Source organism: Kryptolebias marmoratus, linkage group LG10, assembly GCF_001649575.2.
Source record: "Kryptolebias marmoratus isolate JLee-2015 linkage group LG10, ASM164957v2, whole genome shotgun sequence".
Lineage (NCBI taxonomy): Eukaryota > Metazoa > Chordata > Actinopteri > Cyprinodontiformes > Rivulidae > Kryptolebias > Kryptolebias marmoratus.
The window spans coordinates 11,091,249-11,112,948 of NC_051439.1; the positions used below are offsets into that span (position 1 = coordinate 11,091,249).

Genomic DNA, 21,700 nt, shown 5'->3' on the forward strand with positions numbered 1-21,700 from the left:
GAAATATGAGCAGTCTATTTTTACTTCTGATTCTCTGAATGCATTTTCAGTTCTTGCATTTCTTGTAATGGCAGATTACTCATAGCCTACCAAATATATGATCTGTAAGATGTTTATTTGCTGTGTTTGAATGTGTCCTAAGCTTCTCTGCTGCCTATAAAACAGAAATGCGAATGGACTTTAAGTAAAACATTGTGATCAGTCTTTCCCCAATGTCCCTTGCTTTATTTTCTGCATTATCTGATTTCATGTTCACTTTGTGTGTTTTTTTATTATCATGTTGATCAGAATTATCTGCTGCTTTATCCTTTGAACAAGATAGCCTTTAACTGAGACTTTTTGTTTAGTGCATGAGCTGTTCCTCAATATTAGGGTTGAATATGAGGTCAAACTGATTCTCTAAAGTTCTAATTTGTGATGCCAAATTAGCTCTAATCTTTAAAACTCAGCAAAAGACAAAATTAATATTAATCAAACTGGGGCTAAGGCAAGTATTTTTCTGCTCAGTGGTGGTGTTTACCCCCCCCTATAAGACGTGAAACAGCGCGCTGGCCCTTATGTTTTGTGCAACCACTTCACTTCTCTCCAGACTGACGCACAGAAATCTCCCCCATGAGGTGGGAGGAGCGAGCTGCGCCGGGACGCGCGCGACACGACGCAGAGGCGAGTCCCGTCAAAAACCTCCGGGTCCACCTCCAGCAATCAGACCGCCTGTACACCTGTAGTCTCACTCCCAGCCGTCTGGATTAAAAGGAGCGAGGAAGGGTTCCCGAGCAAAGCCGTGAAATATGACTGGAGCCACTTGGAGGCAGCGCGCGGGCACCACATAGGTGAGAGGAGCACTAAAAACGAGCTTTGTAAGCTGGAAATGTTTTTGTGACGCTTTTCTCTCTCCTCCTGCGCGTAATGGATACCTTTGGGAGCAGACGCATATGGTTCAGGTGCGTCAGTGTTTACCAAAACGGCTAAATAGTCAAAATAACAAAATTAGGGTAGCAACTCTTAATATTTCATATTTTACTCTTTAACGACCATTCATGTGGAATTTATAAAGCATCTTCTTTTATTCACTCAAAAATAACTTTGTTAGGATTTTTTGTGGGGGAGAAAAAGGGGGCTTTGCTTTTTTTTTTTTCAAAAAACGCAGCTGTTTTGGCGACTTATGCGCGCGCTCCGGTCTTTCCAGGACAAAGAGGGTCGTCTTCCTTGAAATTACGATGCATCTCGTCGGGGTGGTCTTAATTCTGCTCGTGACAGGCAAGGCAAAAGGTAAGCACTGACTTTCATCAGTTCGCGTCTGACACAAAGATAGTCTGACAATTAAATCCCCCTTTTTTACTTTCTGCCTGAAACAAAGAAATGAATATTTTATTGTTTTCATTTTAATCTTTTATGTGTGTTTTGATTGCGGACGTGCTGCTTCCCACCCCTCCTCTTCCCACATTCTTCTTTTTTCTTGTCTCATAAGGTTGGGAATGCAGCGCGGGTTGCAGCAGAGAAAATGGGTTTTGTGAAAAGCCAGGGAAGTGCAGGTGGGTTTCTAAAATTACCTCAGATTCCTGTGCAGATGATGGCTCATATCCTACAGGCCTTCTCAACCTTATTTCCATAAACGGCCACGTACATTTTTCCCCAATTAGACAAATGACAGCTGGATCCAGCCAACTGGATGTGTTTTTTATGTTCTTTTTAATCTTTTCCTTGAACAAAGAGAATTAAATTCTCATTTAAATGCATTTTATTTAAAGTTTGAAATGATTGCGTTCTCCAGTTTGCATTTAGTTCAACCAGAGAATGAGTTATTAAAGGTGTCCTCAACATTTCATCACTCATAAAAAGAAACTGGTGTCATGGGGACAGGAGCAGGACAGCATGTGGGTGGTTCAGGACTGTTCAGATTATTTTTTTTCTTTTTCTTTTTTCCTCTCCACACTCCTTTTTATAGATGCAAACCAGGCTGGCAAGGAGAGAACTGTGACCAGTGCGTGCCCTTCCCTGGTTGTCTGCACGGCACGTGTGAGAAGGCATGGCAGTGCGTCTGCAAAGAGGGCTGGATGGGCAGCCTGTGTGACCAAGGTGAGCCTCATTCAGCTGTTTTCTGTCTGTCTGCCTCCACCTCTGAGGGTAGAGCGAGTCACCGAGCTCTGGGGGGGGCAGCTAATTAATCTGGAGGGCAAAATCAGACTTTACATTAAAGGCTGAGTGTTCCTTGGAGGGATGCATATCACCCACCTCCTTTCATGCAAGAGTTGTAGACTAAAGATCCTCTAATGTTGAGAAATAATGGAGCTGTTGCCATTTTGGTCAAACCTTGAAAATAACACAATGTCATGTGATATATCAAGCGTGTGTTTTAAGTCACACTCAGCTACTACCACATTAAATTCGAGCTCATTATCAGTAAAACTGGCTAAGTTACAGCCATTTTTGTGTTTGCTTAAGTGGATTAAACTTGACAGACAACGAGAATTGAATCAACTCAAAAAGTTAATCATTAGTAGATGTACATCCAATGTTTGCTTTCTGTGAGTTTCATTAAAATCCACGCAGCGACTCATGAGATATTTTGCTAACAAATGGGTTGACTCCAACCGTTAATGCTAAAGTTTTAAGCAAAGAGCTTTTACACTTGGAACATGTGATATTTATCACACTCTGCTACAACCACACCAAATTTTGGCACACTATCTGTAAAACTGAATAACATATCATTCAGTTTGCTGTGGCAGCTATTTTGAACTGAAGTGACTCCAAAAGTTGATCAGTTGTACATGTGCATCCATTGGTTACTATCTGCAGGTTTCATTCAAATTCATCCAGTGGTTCATGAGATATTTCTCCAACAGACACATGTGGGCAGAAACATTATCATCTGCCTTTTCTTTTTTGGTGGCAAGCAATAATAATGCTTTTAAAAATATGCAAACAGAAAACAAAGCTTTAAAAGGGAATATTTATACAGAATTTCCAATTAAAAATACTGTTTGCCTTTTTAAGCATGTGAGAGAACCAAAGGAGATTATTTTTTTCGTTTTAAAAGGAGGGGGTTTTCTGCTCCAGTTTGACCCACTTCTCCTCATACACCGTTTCATATTGTGCTGTAGCAGATGTGCTGATGGCCTGTGTTACGCGCTCGGTTGTACTTCCTGGCTTGCTCTTGATGACAAGATGCTGTTGTGTGCAGAGAACAATCGAGGCAGAGCAGAATGGGCACAGAAACAGACCTGCAGAGATGAAGCTTAAAAGATCTAACAACATGCATCAACTCCCTTGTTTCTGTTTTTTTTTTTTTCTTCTTCTTTTTTTTTTTTTTTTTTTTTTTTGCAACAGATACTCGCCTGTGCTCGTCCAGGCCGTGTGCCAGTAATGCCACCTGCATAGAGACAGGAGAGGGGGGATACCTATGCGTGTGTCCCCAAGGCTTCGCCGGAGAAAACTGCCAACTGAGGCAGGGACTTTGCCTCACAAATGGGTATGATGACCTTTTTTATTTGGTTTTAATTCCTGTACAACCCTGCGCTCTGCCCTTGAGCGCTAATCAATACATACTACAAGACGTTTCACATCCTTCATTATTGCCGCGGCTGCTCCGCTGGTGGGGGCAGCGAGCAGAACGTGTATTAGATTGCCATTTTAAAATGGGATTTGCAATTAGATGACTGTTTGCGAAACAAATACAAAGGCTTTCTTTGATAGGATTTCCACACAAGCAGAATGCCTCGTTTCGCCATCTGGTTTTGTTAAGGATTCTGAGGAATTTGAGGTTTGGTATAAAAAAAAAACATATGGTTTCCTTCTCCATCAAGGAGAATCTGATCAGGTCATTGATTCTTTCTGGTCAAAATGGTAAAACATTAGGTGCAGAATTTAAAATGGACAGAAAACCCACACAAAAATAACACTTAAAGGGCTTTTAAAACATGTGGCTGTATTGCAATGCAAAAAGAAAAACTGTTTTAATGGGAAAACTGATTAAATGAATGTGCAATCAGTAATATCAAGTTTTTAGGCAATTTTTTAGCTCTTGAAAGCTCCTAAACTTCCAAATATTCTAACATTTGATGCACTTTTAGGCAGTCAAATCATCCAGTATAATCACTTGTTTGATTTGAAAATTAACTGATTTCAAACTAAAGTTTAATTGAGCTGCTTTGTAACATCAGATTACTTTAAACGCAAGGTGAACATGGGGAATTTTTAGAGCAGCAGGTAAGTTTTAGAACAAACGCTGCAAAAAAAACGAGCGATTAGATTTAAAGTCCTTTTATTAATAGGGTTATATAGCTGCAAACAGTTTTTCCGTGGGTACTTATTTCACATCAAACAGGAGTAAAATCATCGCTCAGCAACTTGGTTTGATGTGTTTTTCCCCTTCAGAAGTAGACACGTTTATCAGAGGCTGGCAGAACAGCTTTATAAGCTACATGCCACTTCAGACTTCAACCTTTAAAGTCAACATTCAAGATCAAACGCAGCAAATTCGCTTAACAAGGCTGTCACATCTCAAATCTTTACACTCCTACAGTACGTGGCCAGAAACTTGTTCTGCCTATAGCAGCAGGAGGTCACTGATGTGTTAACTCCTGTGATTCCTGTTATTCTTCATTTTAAAGGCTCATCCTCTCCCATGTTATAAATCGGCACAGTCAGTTTGCTATAAAATGGTTAGTCTTTGCCAAAATCTCACCTTGAATTTTAACAAGGTTGCATCAATGCTGATCACTGAGTCACAAGCTTTTAATGCATAAAACCCTCCAAAGGTGCACCACCTCCCGCAGTCTTTCATAGGGATGTAAAACCACTTGGATAAAGGTGAAATTTGAATGTCATTGTTTAGTTTAAAATGATAGAAGCTGAATTCAGACATTCTTTTGTACTTATCTGGAAGTTCAGCTGGGCTTTTAGATCTTGAGAAATAACCTGCCTTGAGCTTTCTTATAAGTATCTTTGTGGCAAACTTTTGTGGCAATATTTTTGAACCTAGCGCTGGAGCATTCCTTTAAGCTCTGGGAGTTGCCTGTCAGCTGCTGGATTACAGATGAATCTGATCCCCACAGGAGCCGTCCTCCTGCCCATCAAGCTATAAAAGACTCTTCTGGGATGCAGATGGCTGACGAGGCTTTCCGAACGCTGAACCCATTCATCGGTGCTCTGTCAGGCAGCCCTGCTGGACTGACAGTCAAACCAGAACTCACCAAGCTATAGATAATTGATACTGAATAGTGAGCTGTCCTCTTCCTCTGACAAAATAAGTAACTGAGCCTACGTGTGACACTGAAACAACTGGAGCCTGACTTGTATCATTAATCAGCTCCATTTCTGGATGATCTAAAAGTGTGCCAGGACCGCTTTTCGTCACACTCTCCGTGACAAGGTGTTAGGGGGCTCGTGTAATTATCCAAAGTACTGTTAGAGATATCGATTAGTCTCTATCCCAGGGTTTTATCTGTGTATGCAGCTTGTTAAAGCATGGCTGCATTGATCAGATTCACCGCACAAGTTGGTGCGGGCAGATTATTTCAGAGGCAGAGCTGAGAGTTTTTATTTATTTTCTTGTCATGGGGTTTAGATTTTTAATTTGCAGAAAATGAGGCGTACTGTTTTTCCATTAGTGCCAGGAGAAATTACTACGGCGGTATGAGAATACCAATGACCATTACACAAGACGTGAGGTGTGGAGCTGCTTAATTGTTGGCAAATGACTGGATAATTTAGTCGTTTTGTTTCATTGCCAAGTCTTAACATCCCAGTTGTGAAGACCTGCCTGGTGTGTTGAGGTGAATATTTGCAGCTGATGGTTTCAATAAAATCATAAATTCTGCATGAGTAGTGTAGATTGTAAACACAAGGAGGTAGTCATATGTGGGTGACTCCAAAATGTCTCATTTGTGTCCAAATGTCTTATATCAGGAAGACCAAGATGGCTCAGACTTCCTCAATTTCTCATTTTGCTTGCAACTATGCTTTTGCATTTCTTAGCTATAGAATAAACATCATCTTTATTACAGTACATGCAAGGCCATGAAAAGGTACATGCATAGCTAAAGAAATAATGAAAAACATGATTAAAGCTCCATTTGTTCTGCATGTTTAAATTCCAATACTTTGATATCTAGTTTAGTTAATCCAGTGTGTTGACTAGCATTGTTGTTGCAAGTCTGTGCAAAATTATACAACTACTTAAAACCTAAAAGACAAGTGAGTAGAATAGCATTAGGTCCAAAATATACAACATAGTTTTTATATCCATAATCAAATAAGATGACACACATCGCTAGTGTGCAATTAGCTGCATATATTTGGCTTTAAGATGTTCTTGTGGGTGTTTGGGGTCGTACAAATTCACACCTGCTCGCAGCTTCCCACAGCTGAGACGTGTTCCCACGGCTATGAATAAATGACATCCTCATGTAGAGTAAAATGAACTGTGCTGCATATCCATCCATAGATGGGTGGTTTTAAAAAGCCAAAATTACACCAGTCGAACTTGGAGCTTTCAAGTGGTATAGAAGTTAATATATAATATCAAGATGGATATGTTTAAAAAGAAAACAAAGAATTTTCATCACAGGCTTCAAGAATATCTTCCCAGGATTTTTTTTTTTTACTTCTGTTCTGTACAGGTGAGCAGCTAAACATAATTATAAGTTGAGTCATTAGCTCAATATTTAGCTTGCAACATTTTTGCAACACCATTCAGTGGAATGAGAATGGCACATTGACCTACTTTTAATACTTTTTAGTTTCGAAATGTATTTTAAAAGAATCTGACTTCTGATCATAATTGACAGGGGAGAAGCTTATTTTCAGTGATGGACATTTTATTAAAAGATAAAGTCAACTTATTTGTCAATTATAGGTTAATGAATCTGGTGCAGTTTGAGTTTCTAAGTAGATAATAAACCTTAAAACATATGTCTCATTTAAAAAATCATTTTGACATCTCATTTTTGAAAATCATCAGCTCACGATGCTCACCTGAGTTATAGATGCAGAATGTGTCATTTAAATCTGATTGAATCCTTTTTGTTTGTCCTGTGTTTTATAACTACATGAGGATAAATAATGTGGATGGAGTGAAGTTGAATAATAAATAGCGGACCATATTTTCCCTGCAGTAAATTCTCCTGTTGCTCTGTCCTCCAGCTCTCCTTGTCACAATGGAGGCACGTGCGTTGATGCCAGTGGCTCAGCAGCTTTTCCTTCCTGTTTATGTCCCCCTGGATTTTCTGGAGACTTCTGTGGCATCAGCGTTGACAGCTGCCAACCTAACCCCTGCCTCAATGGTGGCAACTGTACAAACCACGGCCTCGCCTTTACATGCGCCTGTCCACACGGCTTTTCTGGTTTCACGTGTAACGACACCAGCAGCCTGTCTCCCTGCGCCGGCCAGCCCTGTGCCAACGAGGGAACGTGTGTCGGTCAGCCTGACGGAACATTTCGGTGCACTTGCCAGAAATGGTTTACAGGTCCCACGTGCTCCGTTCATCACAGACCCAAGACCAGATCCAAGCCAGTTGGCGTCAACCCAGTGGACCACAGAGTGTTTGCCCTCACTCCGCAGCACTACTCCCTCCCTGCCCACGCCTTTCACAAGCTGCTTAGACCACCGGAGAGAGACCTGCTTAAGATCACCCTGAAGGAGACGGTCCACCCTTCTGGCGTCCTCGTCACCCACGGCCAGCTCATCTGCTTCGGCATGCTGGCCTTGCTCACCTGCCTGGTTATCTTGGGCACCACAGGAATCGTGTTCTTTGGCCGCTGCGAGACGTGGCTGGCTAATGCAAAGTACAGCCAGCTTGTTCGGCAGCAAAGGGAACACCTGCTGAAAGAGGTTGGCAGCGCCAGCCCGGAGGAGCCGGAGCACTCGGTAAACATCATCCTGCCAGAAAAGATTAGACTCTCCAGCTTTGGGAGACATTACACCTCCATCTGATTTCTAAAAAATGCCTCCTCCCGTTACCGGCTCCCAGTGGAAGGAGTCAAAGTGAATGTCCCCAAACATCAAGAAGTAAATGCTGTCGCTGTGGTGCAGTTATAACCGTTTGAATGTACTGCTCTGGACCAGGTGGACAAACATTAAAATGTAAATAAATTAAAAGATGTCATCAGTGTGCCATATTTTAAACACATTTTTGAATTTAAAATACTTGATTTTACCTCCTGTCATGAGCTCATCCAGGGAATAAAACAATCTTTTAATTGAGGATAACGTTGCATGAGGTCGCTACCTCTTTTATTATTAATTGTGCCGTTGGCTTATTGTGCCGAGATTACCCACCAGTGTTGCAGTTTGTCTATAGAAAACGATTTTAACCACTTTGGGTTTTATGCTAATGATTAAACCAGTTAGTTGTAGCTTAAAACCATCACCATTATATTGTAAATCTGAGGGGTTTTATCCTCATCGATACATGTGGTGACTTTGTTCAGTGGATTGCAGTTGACGTGTATTCATATCTTATGACCTCACATTTTCAGGTCATTTACTTTGTAAGATACAAATTGCCTTTTTGGTTTTTGCAGCTGTACTTTTTCAGTGTTTGTTCTAAAGCTGTTTGTTTAGACTTTGACTCTGATAGAAACATGGTTTATTTCACATTTCAAGAGATTTGGTTCCGTTTCCATCTGCTTGTATCAGTGCAAATTAGTGTTTTGTTATTGGTTGGTGGCTCATTTGCAGGGTTTCTAAGATCTTTATGATTCTGCCAGTCTTGTAATTTCACAGGTGTTTAATGTGCACCTTATGATTCTATGAAGTACTTTAATGCCTGTTTTTGCTTTATTGATTGTAAAGACATTGATCATCTTACTCTAGCAGCTTTTAATTAAATCTATGGCAAAGTCTAAAAAGTGCGAGTCTCTTACATTGTGTATATTGTTAAACATAAACGCATTAAACGGAAAGTGTTTTTAAATTAATCAAATGCTGGAATAAAGAGGTTTCTGGAATGAGGATTTTCTACCCCATCTCTCCATAATTCTTTCTTCCACCTTCGATGTTGCAAATACAGTAAAGATATTCTTTTGGGTTTTCTATTTCTGGATGACATTTCATATTTTAACTCCATAAGTGACCGAAGCTGTACAGTATTATATTTGATATGAATATGCTGTCATGCCAGAGTGTATTGTTGTTTTCAGTGAAGTATACAGAAATAATTCAAACATATTCCTTCCAGTCTGTTTGCTCAAAGCAGACTTTAAAGTCTTTGATTTACCTGCAGTGCAGCCCCCATTTTCTTCTAATATTTACATTACATTCTGCTGCTTTAGCTGCTGTTTTAACACATTTTCTGCAAAACTCAAACAGGACATCATTTGGTTTATAAAATTTTATATATCATGTACATCAAGTCCCTCTTCTGAAAGCAAAAGATCATCTCTTCTGCTTTGCATTGATTAAAAAATAACCCCTAGGGTCAAATAAATTAACATCAGCTGAATATTAGCAGTTTACTTTTTTTTTTTTTTAAATGTACATAATGATCAAGCAGTCTTTGTCTCCACCTTGTGGTTCAGCGGCCTGTTAACTAATGTAATACCACTTGTTTAAAAAAAGAAAAGCACTTCTTCTGCTCTTTACGGATTTGTTTTGTTTGTTCAAATATCCTTAAAACACTGAGTGTGACAAAATACCTAAAATGAAATTAAGAAAGGTCAGTCATGCAAAGCCAAATATGTACATCTAATAAATACAATTTTCTGACGTCCTCCTTTTGCTAATTTTACATAATGTAAATCATTGGAAACCTCAAGCATGAACAAATTCATGAATTCACCTACTTGGGCGGAGATGTAAATAAAGAGAATTAAAGAGTAGTGAAAGAAAAAGAAAAAAAGAGACAGAATTCAAAAAGGTTCAAGTTGCTAAATTTAGAGCAGTAAACTTCAATTAAAATTCAGCAAGAACTGCCTAAAGAAATGCTTGTCTAGCAAAGATCCAGAATATATATGTAAATTTTCTATTAGTTACACCCATATTAGTTATCTTCTGTCATTAAATAGTGTTTTCAGGCCTTCCTGGGAGTGAAACTCTGAATCAGACATGAGAATTACTGTAAACATCAGAAAAGCTGCCAAGATAAATTACTGGAAATTGTAGAAAAGCTGTGCCGCATTAAAGGAATTACAGCCGATGCTAAAGAAATACGTGTTTTTCATTGTGCTGAAATTTGACCTCACTTGGATCCAGATTTGGACCATGGTCCAGCATTTGGAAATCCTAGTATAATGTTTATGTTTGCATCCAGCTTCTATTTACTGCTGTTTGAACAACTTTTAATTACACATTTCTAGTATTTATTTAAGAGCATGTATACTCTGAGACTTGCATTATAAACAATTTATCTTTCTGACAAATTTATTTTACTATTAAGTCCAACTATAAGACAACACTTTATTTACAGATTTGTGTGTGTGTGTGGGTGATTTTAGCCATTAACTAAGCTCTGGCTCTGCATACTCCATGCAGTCCCAGGCTGCAGCCACAGGGTGTCATCTGTCTAAAACTGTAGCCAGGAGCCGAGCCTGTTGTGTTGCATTTTACTGGACTAGAAATGTTGGATTTTATTTTACTCACTGACTGAAACAAAATAACTATTTTCCCAAAATTAAAAATTAAGCAACATTTTAAAATCATATTAATAGTCCAGACACCTTTTCTTTTCATGTCTGGGTGAATTTCTTTTGCTTTCTTTTTTCCTTAGATCATTAATTTCTGACTACTTTTTAACTGAAAGGTGTTTTATAACTCTTTACATTAATTAATGTATTCATCTCATTAAGCTGACAGTATTGATAATGTAAACATTTTGTCCCAAAGCTTTATCCAAAGTTACTTTTACTCAACACAAGACCTATAGTTTCCAAATGACGTCCTGTTCAAGGAAAACAGCCAACATGATGAATCTCCTTCTTAATTTTGAACTAAACAAAGGCTTTATTTTTATCAGTACAAAGAAGGTTGTTTAGAGCTCGGTTAAGTGTTAACATGCTGGTTTCACTGAAACCTTTTTGTGTGCAGAGGCCCCTTCGGCTCCCCACCACCAGATATTCATTTGTGGAGTTATGACCCAGGGGAGAGAGGGGCCCTCACCTTCAAAGCTGACCAGAGAAGCTGGAAAAAAAAGGAGGAAAAACACCTCAGCAGACCCGGTCTGCTTCCTTCAAGTCGTAAAGCAAAACAGAACGGCAAAAGTCAAGTCTCTCCACGCAGCTTGGGACCCTTAGCCCTTTGTCGATTCTCCACAGAAAGATGAGACTCAACATCTGCGGGAAAATCACACATGGAAGGAATCCAGAGCTGAGGAATTCCTGTTGGGGTTCCTATTCAGGGGTACACATCTGAGCAAGTTATATTTCACTCAGGCAGGTACCCCTCGGTCAGCTGTCAGCTCCACATAAATACTCTGTGTTTCTGTGTTAAATATGTTCCAGATGACCAGTGAAGTCAGGTCACAGTGAAGACATTAAAGTAGGACCAATAACACCTCGCGTTTTCTTCTTCTTTTCTCTAACAAAGGCATCTGATGCTTTTAATGTGCTCTCCTCAAATCAGAGTCATGTCAGATGGAAACTAGTGTCCAGGTCACACAAGGTATGTTGATCGGATATTTCACATGTTGAAATAATCTAGAGAAATTGCATTTTCTGCAATTTGAATGTTGTGAATGTTGAATGACTTAGATGAAATTTTGTTTAAAAACTGACTTTTCAACTCAATTGGTAAGGTAAAACAAGCAGAACAGAAGCTAAAATGGGCAAAACTGTTGCTAAAAGTAGCAAACTTGTACCTAGAGACTACAATTAGCAAAGCAGCAGCTAAAAGCTAAGCATAGCAAAACCATGTCTATAAACTAAAATGATCAAAACTGTAGATAAAAGCCAATTATAGCAAGACAGTAGCTAAAAGTAGCTGAAAAGCAAGTATGTTGAACAGATTTCAGAGAATGTTTGTGAAGGAACTGAAGACATCTCAGTGTATTTCTATGGGGAGCAAAGAGAAATAATTCATAAATCAAAGTTACAAATGGTAGAAATCATAGCACGCTATTCTTGACTTAGTTAAACATTTTGATTTATGAATGGTTAAAATAAGCAGAAGTGATTTGATTTAAAAAGAAAAAGAAACGTAAAAGAGGAAAACAATAGTGACTCATCATTCACACAATAAAAGAATAGTTCAGAAAGTAAGTGGCGCAGTCTGCTGCTGTGAAATTACCAGAAAAATTTCCAAATTCTTGCTCTCAGTTGGTTTGTCAAGTCAAAAGCCCAAGATATTTCATTCAGAATTGTTTCAAACATCCTCATGTGGGCACTAAAGCCACATAGTTTGCTTTTTTTTTTTTTTTTTACATAATAATACATTTAAAAAATCCGATTGAATATAGTGATAAGATAATCAAACCAGACCTTAAAAGCTGATTCTGTTGTTGGTAAAAATGACTTAATGGCATTCAGGTTGGGAATCAGTGTTGTGTGCCACAAGAGCTGGGAAAATCACGAGGATTTGAATTTAAACCCCTCTTTCTGAAAGCCTGAGGAGGTGCCAAAAATGCTGCTCTTGTCAACTAAATTGTTGTGCACCATGCTGTTCATTGTGACAGCATGCAAACTGGCTCCAGAGCTCAGATTTTTCCAACTGTGGGAACAGAGAAAACAAAGTTTTGTTACAATGACAAATTTTCAATATAAGAGGGCATTTATGAAAGGATAGCTATGCTGAAATTGTTTTAGAAGCAATCATTTGTTTGCAAATCATCATGACTTAGTGAAAGACTGTTTGGTTTAAAGGAACTTCTGCTCCTGACTGTCGTACCTTCTTGTTGTTTTTCTGAGGCGAAGCGGTTCCTGCTTGATGGACTCATAATAAGATGTTATATGTCCACATATAGGTTTTGTCAGCATTAGGATCTGGTTTCCTGACTCCTCCGAGTCCTCCACATTGCCTTCTGTTGAGTTTTATTTGTGTCACGTCCAAAGCATTATGAAGGAATTTTCCCTCCAGCCTCGGCAAAGCTGAATGAAATCCCTTTCTAGGAAAAACAAAAAGAGAACGATTTGATTTACTATTCCCTGGATGTTTTCAGGCTGACTGGAAGCTAATGGGAATGGTTTTCCAACATAAAAAACATTCCAGGCAGATATTCCACTATAAAAAGCACTTGGATTCAGGGAATTCTGTTACGTCTTCATTCCCGTTTTCCTGAAGACATGAAGACATTATAGGTGGATATATCTCTCAGGGATAATAGGATAAAGTGTGATTATCCTTATTTGGACGTCAAAGGCTCAGAAAGGAAGTCTGGGAAACAAGCGATTGCTGCAGCATTAATCATTCAATCACCACTTTAAAGACATAAAGCAGTCAATATTTTACTCTGATTGCAGAGGGCAATTTTATTTATAGACCCTAAAAAAATTAAATGTTAGACTTTAATTGATTATATCAACTGGTTCTATTAAACTATAAGTAAAAAGCAATACTTATCTGAAGCTTTGTCTTTTTGAAATAGGTAAAATATGATAATAGAGTCTCCCAAAAGCACATGGACCTCAAAGTTTAATAAATAAGCACAGGTGCAAGTATGAAAGCACCATAGGACAGTCTTTATTCAGTAAAAGAATAATATATTGCAGGCGGGGGTTAAGTTGGATTTAATTAGACATATTTAGTTGCTTTAACATCTGCTTCATACAGTAAAACCTGCTCATGTGTCAGGTAAACATGAACCAAAAGCATTAAATCCAAGATAAAACAATTGTGCAGCTTAAACAAAATCCAAGTTTCATCACTGTCATCTAATGGGGTTTTGATGCAGAGAAAAAAAGTTATGGTAATTAAATGCAGTTACTCTTTTTTTTGGCATAAAAACAAAGTTTTGCCGAAAAACTGGGAAAGTATTCAAATTTAAAAGACTTTCCGGGTCAATGTTTTTCATTTTTGAGCAATGTTTCTAGAATTTCAGTGTAGCCACGATGAGTAAGTTAATAAAAACATGTTGGACCCACTTTTTTTTTTTCTCTAAAACACCAAAAAAAAATTGAGCTGCAACAACAATGCTTGCGCTTTCATGTTTGAGGTTCACAACTTATTCAATGAAAAATATGTCCATAAAACTGATTTTTTTTTTTTTTTTACAAAAAGAACATTAGTGCCACGAATGCAGGACAGAGAGCAGCACCTTCACTGTGATCCCCAGTATAATAGAACATCAGTGTCGGTTCTCTGGACTGGTTCCGTTTAAAAACCGAACTTCACGACTTATACTGAGGAGCAAAGTGATGTAGGCCTACACGTCTCCAGGTCCAGGCTGACTGCGAGGGCACTGACACAAGGTGAAGAGACACAGTTTGACATTAAAAATGCTTGGTTGAATAACAAAAAAGTAAAAAAAAAAAACAAAAAAAAATCTTTTTTTTTGTGGATGAGTCCTAATAGAATTTTAAATCTGTAAATATGAAAGTAAAAAGTGGAAAATCCAACAGCAAAATGTTGAAGGATTCAGTCTTATGAAACAAATAAATACAATTACAGAAAATAACTACACATAGAGTTTAGACTACACATTAATAACCTGACTGTTAGTTTTTTCCAGACTCTTTCTGTGTTGGTCCAGCCAGTCTCTCAGTTCTGAGATGCGATACTTCTCAGGTCCCCTGCCGCCTTGGTAGACCACCTTCCCCTCCTGCACCACATAGAGTCTGTTAAAATAAGCTCCGTACGCGGCGTTGGAAGAGTTCTCCATGCTGTCGACCACCACCAGGCAGCCGGGCACCTCCAGGTGGATGAGCTGCGCTGCGCTCAGCCGGTCCTCCAGGCACCGGTGTTTGGGGATCTGAAAGGGCGCGTCGGTGCTCATCCAGCCGTCGGAGGGATGCGCCTCCTCGATGTACACCACCACAGAGTCTGCGATGTCCGCGTTCTGCTGCGCGACCCCCTGGAAAGCCTTCAGGCGCGCCATGAACGGCGGTCAGGTGCAGCTGCCGAAGTTGAGGATGAGCGGTCTCTCGCCCCTCGCGTAGTCCAGGATCCGGGCGCGCCGCTGGTCCTCCAGCTGGACGACCTCGGCGTCCGGAGCTCCGTGTCCGAGATGCGCCGCTTTCAGGAAGTCCAGCTTGTGTCCGTGCCAGACCGCTTTCAGGGACTCGAGGCTGAAGAGGCGATTGGAGTCCGATATGCACAGAGGAGGATCCATGGCATCACCAACCTGCTCCCTCATTCGGAAGAAAACCCTTTTCCTGATGCACAAAAAGTCCAGCAGCCAGAAGACAACCGCTGCCACCAGGAACCGGGGCAGCAGGACTAAACACACTACAGCGTTTTTAATGGCTTTAACGATGCTCATCATCATCACTTATTACGGCAACCTGGATGCTCTCGCGCCGCGCCGCGATCTTGTGAGTTGAAGTTGGGTTACTTGCAACTCCCGCCCCTCTTTTTATAACATCGGCACATTTGAATGGATCACACCCCGCCTCCAGACTGAGGCCGAGGCCTCACATGGTGGGGATTACCTCCTGTCAGGTCCGCTGGTGGAGCCACACGGATGCAGGGGAGGATGCGCCACAGCAGTGCGTTAGTTGTGCGTAAAAGTGCCTTAAACCTCTTGGTAAGGCTTTACAATTATATCTGAGTTCACCATGTGGCTCTGTAAGGTCAGGCAGGCGTATGGGGGATCATCTCAAGTTAAAAGAGGCTAAATTTAAAAAGAAACCTAAGGAGAGTAATACTTCTATGTAGCTTTTTGTCTTTGGCCACAGTACACCTTAACACCCAGGTTGTTTTGTCTCATATTTACTGACTCAACAAGGCAGGAACACCCTGATACAGACACCTGAAACACAAACAGGAAGATTATGCAGGCATACTGATGGTTACTGGGAAATACAGTATTTGTTTTAGAGAAACACAGACTTTATGAGGTTTCTGAGTTTAAACCCTCTCTATAATTCATCTGAAATGTCAATAGTGGATTAATCTTTGATGAAATGGGGAAAAGTTGGCTTATTTATTCAGGTATTTTCCTTCTTCTTATTGTTTTCTTAGACTTGCTTTTGATTTGGATTCAGTGCCCTTTTCTGTGTGCTCTAAAGTCAATGATTCAAAGACATTCAGGCTTAGCAGCAGAGACTGAGACTTAGTTCCAGACATCTGATTAAAATCACATCCTGTAAAGAAAAAAAAAACTAGGACATTTCTAAAAGCATTTTGAAGCTTTGCTGTCTGCATTTCCAACATTTTGTAATATTCTAAACTAAGAAAAGGATGCCTACGTTTTGATGTATAAACTGTATAAAAAGTGTAAAGAGAACCAAAAATAAAAGGCTAGAGCTGCTGCCAGTGGCTCTTTAGGGTCACCATGGTAACCAAACACCTGTGTCTGTCACTCCCTGACTGCAAGTTAATGAGAAGCAGACAGAAACGGACTGGAAACTAAGCCCTAAACAAATAATACAAGTTGGATCTTAAAAACATTTAAATTGTGAGAAGCAGAAGGCACTGATGGTCACAGATGTGATTTTTTGTGTTTCTGCAGTGTTGTATGTGGAAAATATGAGCAAATATATATCACTTCCAGTTTTGAAGAGATTATTTTGAGGTAAAATATAACTGAATCTGTGAAAGCCTGGGTGCACATTTTTGTTCTGGGGAGATTTAAGAGAAAACCAGAAGTGCTATAGCAGTGAGAGGCAAACTGGGTGAAAAGAGACAAAGGTTCCTACATTTTGATGTCCAATTTGTATATTGGCCATAAAAAGTGTAGGTGCAAGAAGAGTTTGTTTATAAAGGTTTTGACGTTTTTGAAACATTTCAAAAATTAGACATCATCAAATGTTAATAGAACTGTGGAGAAATCTCCAAAAATCCTAAAACTGAAACTGTGATTGTGTGAAAACCATAAAAGATATCAAAACGTCAGTTCAGGCATTAAAAGTCCAACTTTCTGAGACCCGTTTAAACTTTGAATGGTGTTTCTATTGTGACGTATGACTGAGCTGTAGAGCTCTGAAGAGGGCTAGTTTCTCTTGTGTGTGTTTCGACAAACTCCCATGGATCACTATTTGGTTATTTTTCTGCAGTTTTTAGTAAATTTTGTCAACATTGTACGACACCACTGCCAAATGTTATAGCACACTATTCCCAATTGAGCCATAAGTTTCAGTGTATATTTTGTATGTTTTATTTCAAAGCCGTGACAAGACACAAGACATATATAATTTTAATGCAATAATAAGGGTGAGAATATATCACTCCCTCCTAAAAACGATGTTGTTTGCATTTACAAATAACACATTTTGATTTTGAATTTGGATGTACCAGAAAACAGGAGTCATGTTGGCAAAACATCGTTTTAATTCTGCATCAGATGAGCTTAAAATGTTCTCGTGAACAAATAAAACTCATGTTTCACATAATGACACTGAAGGGAGGTTTACATTTCATTGCTTTTTAGCTTTCATGTATCATGTGCAGTGTAAGGTTTGAGTTGAACTTCTGTTTTTATGTTTTGTTATACAGTAGATTTAATCTTTTGTTTGGCTTAAATATGCTTTTTTTCTTGAAAAAGATGCATTAAATTTCCACTGGTGTTATTGAAATAAGTTTTACCATAAAGAAGTAAAAAAAAAGTTGAAATTGTGATTATTAAAAAAATGCATTCTTAATTTTAAAGGAGAAAGAACCTAACTTAAGTATTTGATTAGTTTTTTTTAACCCACCCCCTCTTAAATTGACCATTTCCTGCTCATTTATCACACGCTTTTTATATCATTTATGCCTATGGTGTATAAGGAGCACAAATATCCTGATTATATCCATGTCCACAAAGGGATTAAGATTAATGACCTTGTGTCGAGACATGCATTTTAGATGGTTTTCTTTTCGGCTCCACAGGGACTCAACATCTGGTCAGACATATTAGCCATGTCTGGCAAAACGCCATTCACTGATCTGGTGTTGTTATTCAACAAAAGCTTTCCAGGTCGAGTGAGCACATGTTGGTTAAACCCCGAGCTCTTGTTACAGTAAATCCATTTCATATTTGACCACGGGGGGTGTCCATAAACCAGACGTGTGGAGGAGGTCTCATCTGTCTGTAGGTCACAGTTGTTGCAGTGACTCAGACACCAGGCGGTGGGGAGTCAAAGAAAAAAAGGCTGATATCTCGCTCTGGAGTTCATTTCTGCAGAAACTGATCAACACAACGGCAGTTGTGTAATATGAAAGGCTCAAGTGTTGTTGACTTTTTTTTTTCCCCCTTTGTTTTCCTGTGAACTTGGACTCAAGCGTTTTTGAATCTGTTCAGTAAAATGGCGACAGTGGTGTAACGAACTCAAATTTTATTCACGAGACATGGGTTTGTCTTCTGTCCAGAACGAGACTTTCCACGAAACAAAACGTCTGGGTTGAATTCAGCATTGACAGTGCCTTCATGGTCACTGAAGTGATGGAAATTTAGTTTTTCTCAACATCAGATCTAAACACTCCTCTCAGTCTACACAAATATAATTTTTTTTATTGAGCTAAGATTTGATATAGTAGTAGCACATATTCTGAGTGAGAGATCTTGCAATATTGTGTGAGATCACAAGATCATTCTCAAGGTTTGATCTACAGCTCATTTCTCAACATAAGATGATTTTAAGCTCTGATATGAAAGGCAGTGGGTGATATTCAATTTCTCTATTCTACTAATGAACACACTATTGAATCATAAACTTGATTTTTTCCACCCCAAGCACTACTGACTGATGTTTAATCCATCCTCTCACATTATTACCAATCTTAAGAATCTTAATCCACATTTTTGTATCAGTTTGTGGTCATTCTATATATAACTCTATTAGTGTTGAGCTCATCCACTTCTGCATGACCGTGTGTGTACAGCAGACTCTGACCAATTTGCATGAACGTGTTTGACTTTGAGAAGAATAATTTCGTCTTTTGATGAATTAGCACAAGTATTGTATTATTTACAAGAAAGAAAAAGTGGTGCTCATGACTGCGTGGTACTTCCTTTTGGTTGGTGCTTATTTAGACTTCACCACCAGACTCCTGATTGCTCAGGCTGATGGTTTTTGGTCAGCATTTTGATAAACTCAACATCCTTTTTGTCCTTTAGTTCTTTCACTTTTAGGCAGTTTTCTTTACCTCGTTCCCTTCTCCTTTATCCCCACACTGAAACAGATAAAACACTATTATTTTGTAAGCATAAAACTACAAGAATTTTAATAAGCAGGCAGAAGCCTTTTGATGAAAAATCACTTGTACTTTGTTGCAGCTGAAAACCAGAGACACATATTAGCTTTCTAGCTCCTACCTCGTTTAAACTTTGCTGGATTCTTGGCAGCGGTTCCAGGTTTATCTGAGGATAATGCAGATCTAGGAAAATAGCCCCTTTTTTCTGGCACTTACTTACTGAGTCGGTGAGGCTCCAGAAACCACAGCTGATGGAATATTAAAAGACTAACCCACAAAACAGATTTATGATCACTTTCAACGCTGGCTCCTTGTTTTTTTTTCACGACACTGATATCTCTCTCTTTGCAAAGAGTTGACTTGAGGCTAAAAATCTATATCTTTCACATACTGTGCTTTACCTTCCCCGACCCGTCTAAAATCAAACAGAACTAGTTTTCATGCTCAGCTTGAATGACTCTCCCATGGGCTGTTTGTACTGCAGCAGTTTTGGGATTCCAGTAAGAAATGAACCTTTGATAATAATTTATTTCATCTTGCTGATCTCGTTATTACAGAGCGAACAGAGCTCAGCCTGCAGGATGAAAAGGGTTTGTGTGAGAAAATGTACGACTTGTTAAAAGTAATATTTCTGTATTCATCTACAACTGATTAGCTTTTAGAGCCAACCCAGCTCATGGCAGCTGCAGCAGCTAATCAGCCTTAGCAAACACAAAAATGACTATAACTCTGTTAATTTTACAGTTATTGAGGTCAAATTTGGTACAGTAGTAGCTGACACTAATACACAACATATACTCTGAGCATTAAGACATCATTAACAATATTGCATGGCATTGCATGTTATAAGGTTTGACCAAAACGACAAAGCTTTGACATTTCTCAACATACTGCAAGATGGTCTTAGCTTAAAAATCTTGAAAAATGGCGGGTTCATATGCATTCCTTCAAGGACTCCTAGGTTTTAATGCACTGAGTGTTGTTTTGGTGTGACACACAAAAAAAATCATTTTATAAATACCTCGCATAATGAGATCGTCTTTTCCTGGTAAAAGAAATATGTAGAAAAAGTCAGTATTTTAAATAAAACGTGCATGTTACCTGAGACAAAAACTCACTTTTAGTCAAGATACTAATACTATTTGTTAATTTTACTGTGATTTTTTTTTTTTCACAAAAACTCCTACAATTCTTTTAAGAGATGTTTTATCTGCAGTTTTGTAAACCTTCTGGTAATTCTTCCCATAACTTTTCATCTTCAGCTGTCTTTGCCCTCATCTTTTCATCTCCCTGAGTGATGATGACAGTGAGCATGTTGCAGGATGTCCTCAAGTGGCTTCTTTCTCTGTTGCGTCTTTGTGCTTAGTGAGTATCCGTCTGTGTACTCATCGAAGCCAGACAGATGGTGACCAGACCGGGTAAGTATGGAAAACCTTTGACACACTTTCTCTCTCCTTCTGTCTGTCTCAGAGACTCCCACTCTCTGAGGTCCTCCCAGCTCCTAGAAACATTTTTAAAGGATCCAAGATCAGTTTGGTAGCTTTAGGTTTGATCAGATAATAAATGGTGGTGTATAGCCCTAAATTTTCAAGGGGGGTGTACATGTATACATCAGTTTTAACAAATACTAATGTATGTACACTCTCTGCACATTTTATTAGGTACACCTGTTCAGTTGCTTGTTAACGCAAATAGCTAATCAGCCAATCAGATGGCAACTTAATGCCTTTAGGCATGTAGAGGTGGTGAAGATGACTTGCTGAAGTTTGAAAATAGGGAAGAAAGGGGATTTAATCGACTTTGAATGAGGCATAGTTGTTGTAGCCAGATGGGCTCGTCTGAGTATTTCAGAAACTGCTGATCTTCTTGGAGTTTTACACACGACAGTCTCTAGGGTTTACAGAGAATGGCCCAAAAAGGAGAAAATATCCAATGAGCGGCATTTATCTGGACAAGAGAATCTTGTTAATGTCAGAGGTCAGAGGGGAATGGGCAGACTGGTTTGAAGTGACAGGAAGGCAATATTAGCTCAAATAACCACTCGTTACAAACAAACGTCTGCAGAATATCTTCTCTGAACACCCAGCCTTGAAGCAGATGGGCTTCAGCAGCAGAAGATAACACCTCGTGCCTCTCCTGTCAGCTAAGAACAAGAAGCTGAGGTTAAAGTTCACACAGACTCGCCAAAATTGGACAATAAGAAACTGGAAAAATACTGCCTGATCTTATGATTATGGATTCACTGAACATCAGTGGCCTTTGCGGTCAGCAGATCTCAATCTGATCAGACATCTTTGGGATGTGGTGAAACGGGAGACACACATCATCTGTGCACATCTGACAAATCTGCAGCAACAGCATGATGTTATCGTGTTAATACGGATCAAAATCTCAGAGAAAAATTCCCCAACAACTTGTTGAATGTCTGACTTGAATAATTGAGGCCGTTCTGAAGGCAGAAAGAGGCCCAACCCAGTACTAGCAAGGTGTACTAAG

General features: G+C 39.2%; 2 protein-coding genes across 3 annotated transcripts; one reads left to right on the top strand and one right to left on the bottom strand.

Moving 5' to 3' along the window:
* The first annotated feature begins 657 nt into the window (after nucleotides 1–657).
* On the top strand, nucleotides 658–8,956 carry LOC108232627 (protein delta homolog 1). 2 transcript variants are annotated; one of them, XM_017410551.3, is made up of 7 exons: nucleotides 658–830; nucleotides 927–941; nucleotides 1,187–1,269; nucleotides 1,469–1,532; nucleotides 1,946–2,076; nucleotides 3,331–3,472; nucleotides 7,147–8,956. In XM_017410551.3, the coding sequence occupies exons 3-7, from the start codon at nucleotides 1,218–1,220 to the stop codon at nucleotides 7,934–7,936; spliced, it is 1,179 nt and encodes a 392-aa protein (XP_017266040.1). In that variant the 5' UTR covers nucleotides 658–830; nucleotides 927–941; nucleotides 1,187–1,217; the 3' UTR covers nucleotides 7,937–8,956. The 2 variants fall into 2 exon arrangements, with proteins under 2 accessions (XP_017266040.1, XP_017266033.1); XM_017410544.3 differs by lacking the exon at nucleotides 927–941 and having other exon boundaries at nucleotides 659–830.
* Nucleotides 8,957–13,643: 4,687 nt separating this feature from the next.
* On the bottom strand, nucleotides 13,644–15,411 carry dio3a (iodothyronine deiodinase 3a). Its single transcript, XM_017413168.2, has one exon. It carries the CDS (start codon nucleotides 15,354–15,356, stop codon nucleotides 14,565–14,567), a length of 792 nt encoding a protein of 263 aa, XP_017268657.1. The 5' UTR covers nucleotides 15,357–15,411; the 3' UTR covers nucleotides 13,644–14,564.
* Nucleotides 15,412–21,700: the final 6,289 nt, after the last annotated feature.

Coding starts and splice junctions, on each gene's coding strand:
- LOC108232627 (XM_017410551.3), top strand. CDS start 1,218: ATGCATCTCGTCGGGGTGGTCTTAATTCTGCTCGTGACAGGCAAGGCA. Junction 1,533..1,945: donor GAAAAGCCAGGGAAGTGCAG/GTGGGTTTCTAA, acceptor TCCTTTTTATAG/ATGCAAACCAGGCTGGCAAG. Junction 2,077..3,330: donor GGGCAGCCTGTGTGACCAAG/GTGAGCCTCATT, acceptor TTTTTGCAACAG/ATACTCGCCTGTGCTCGTCC.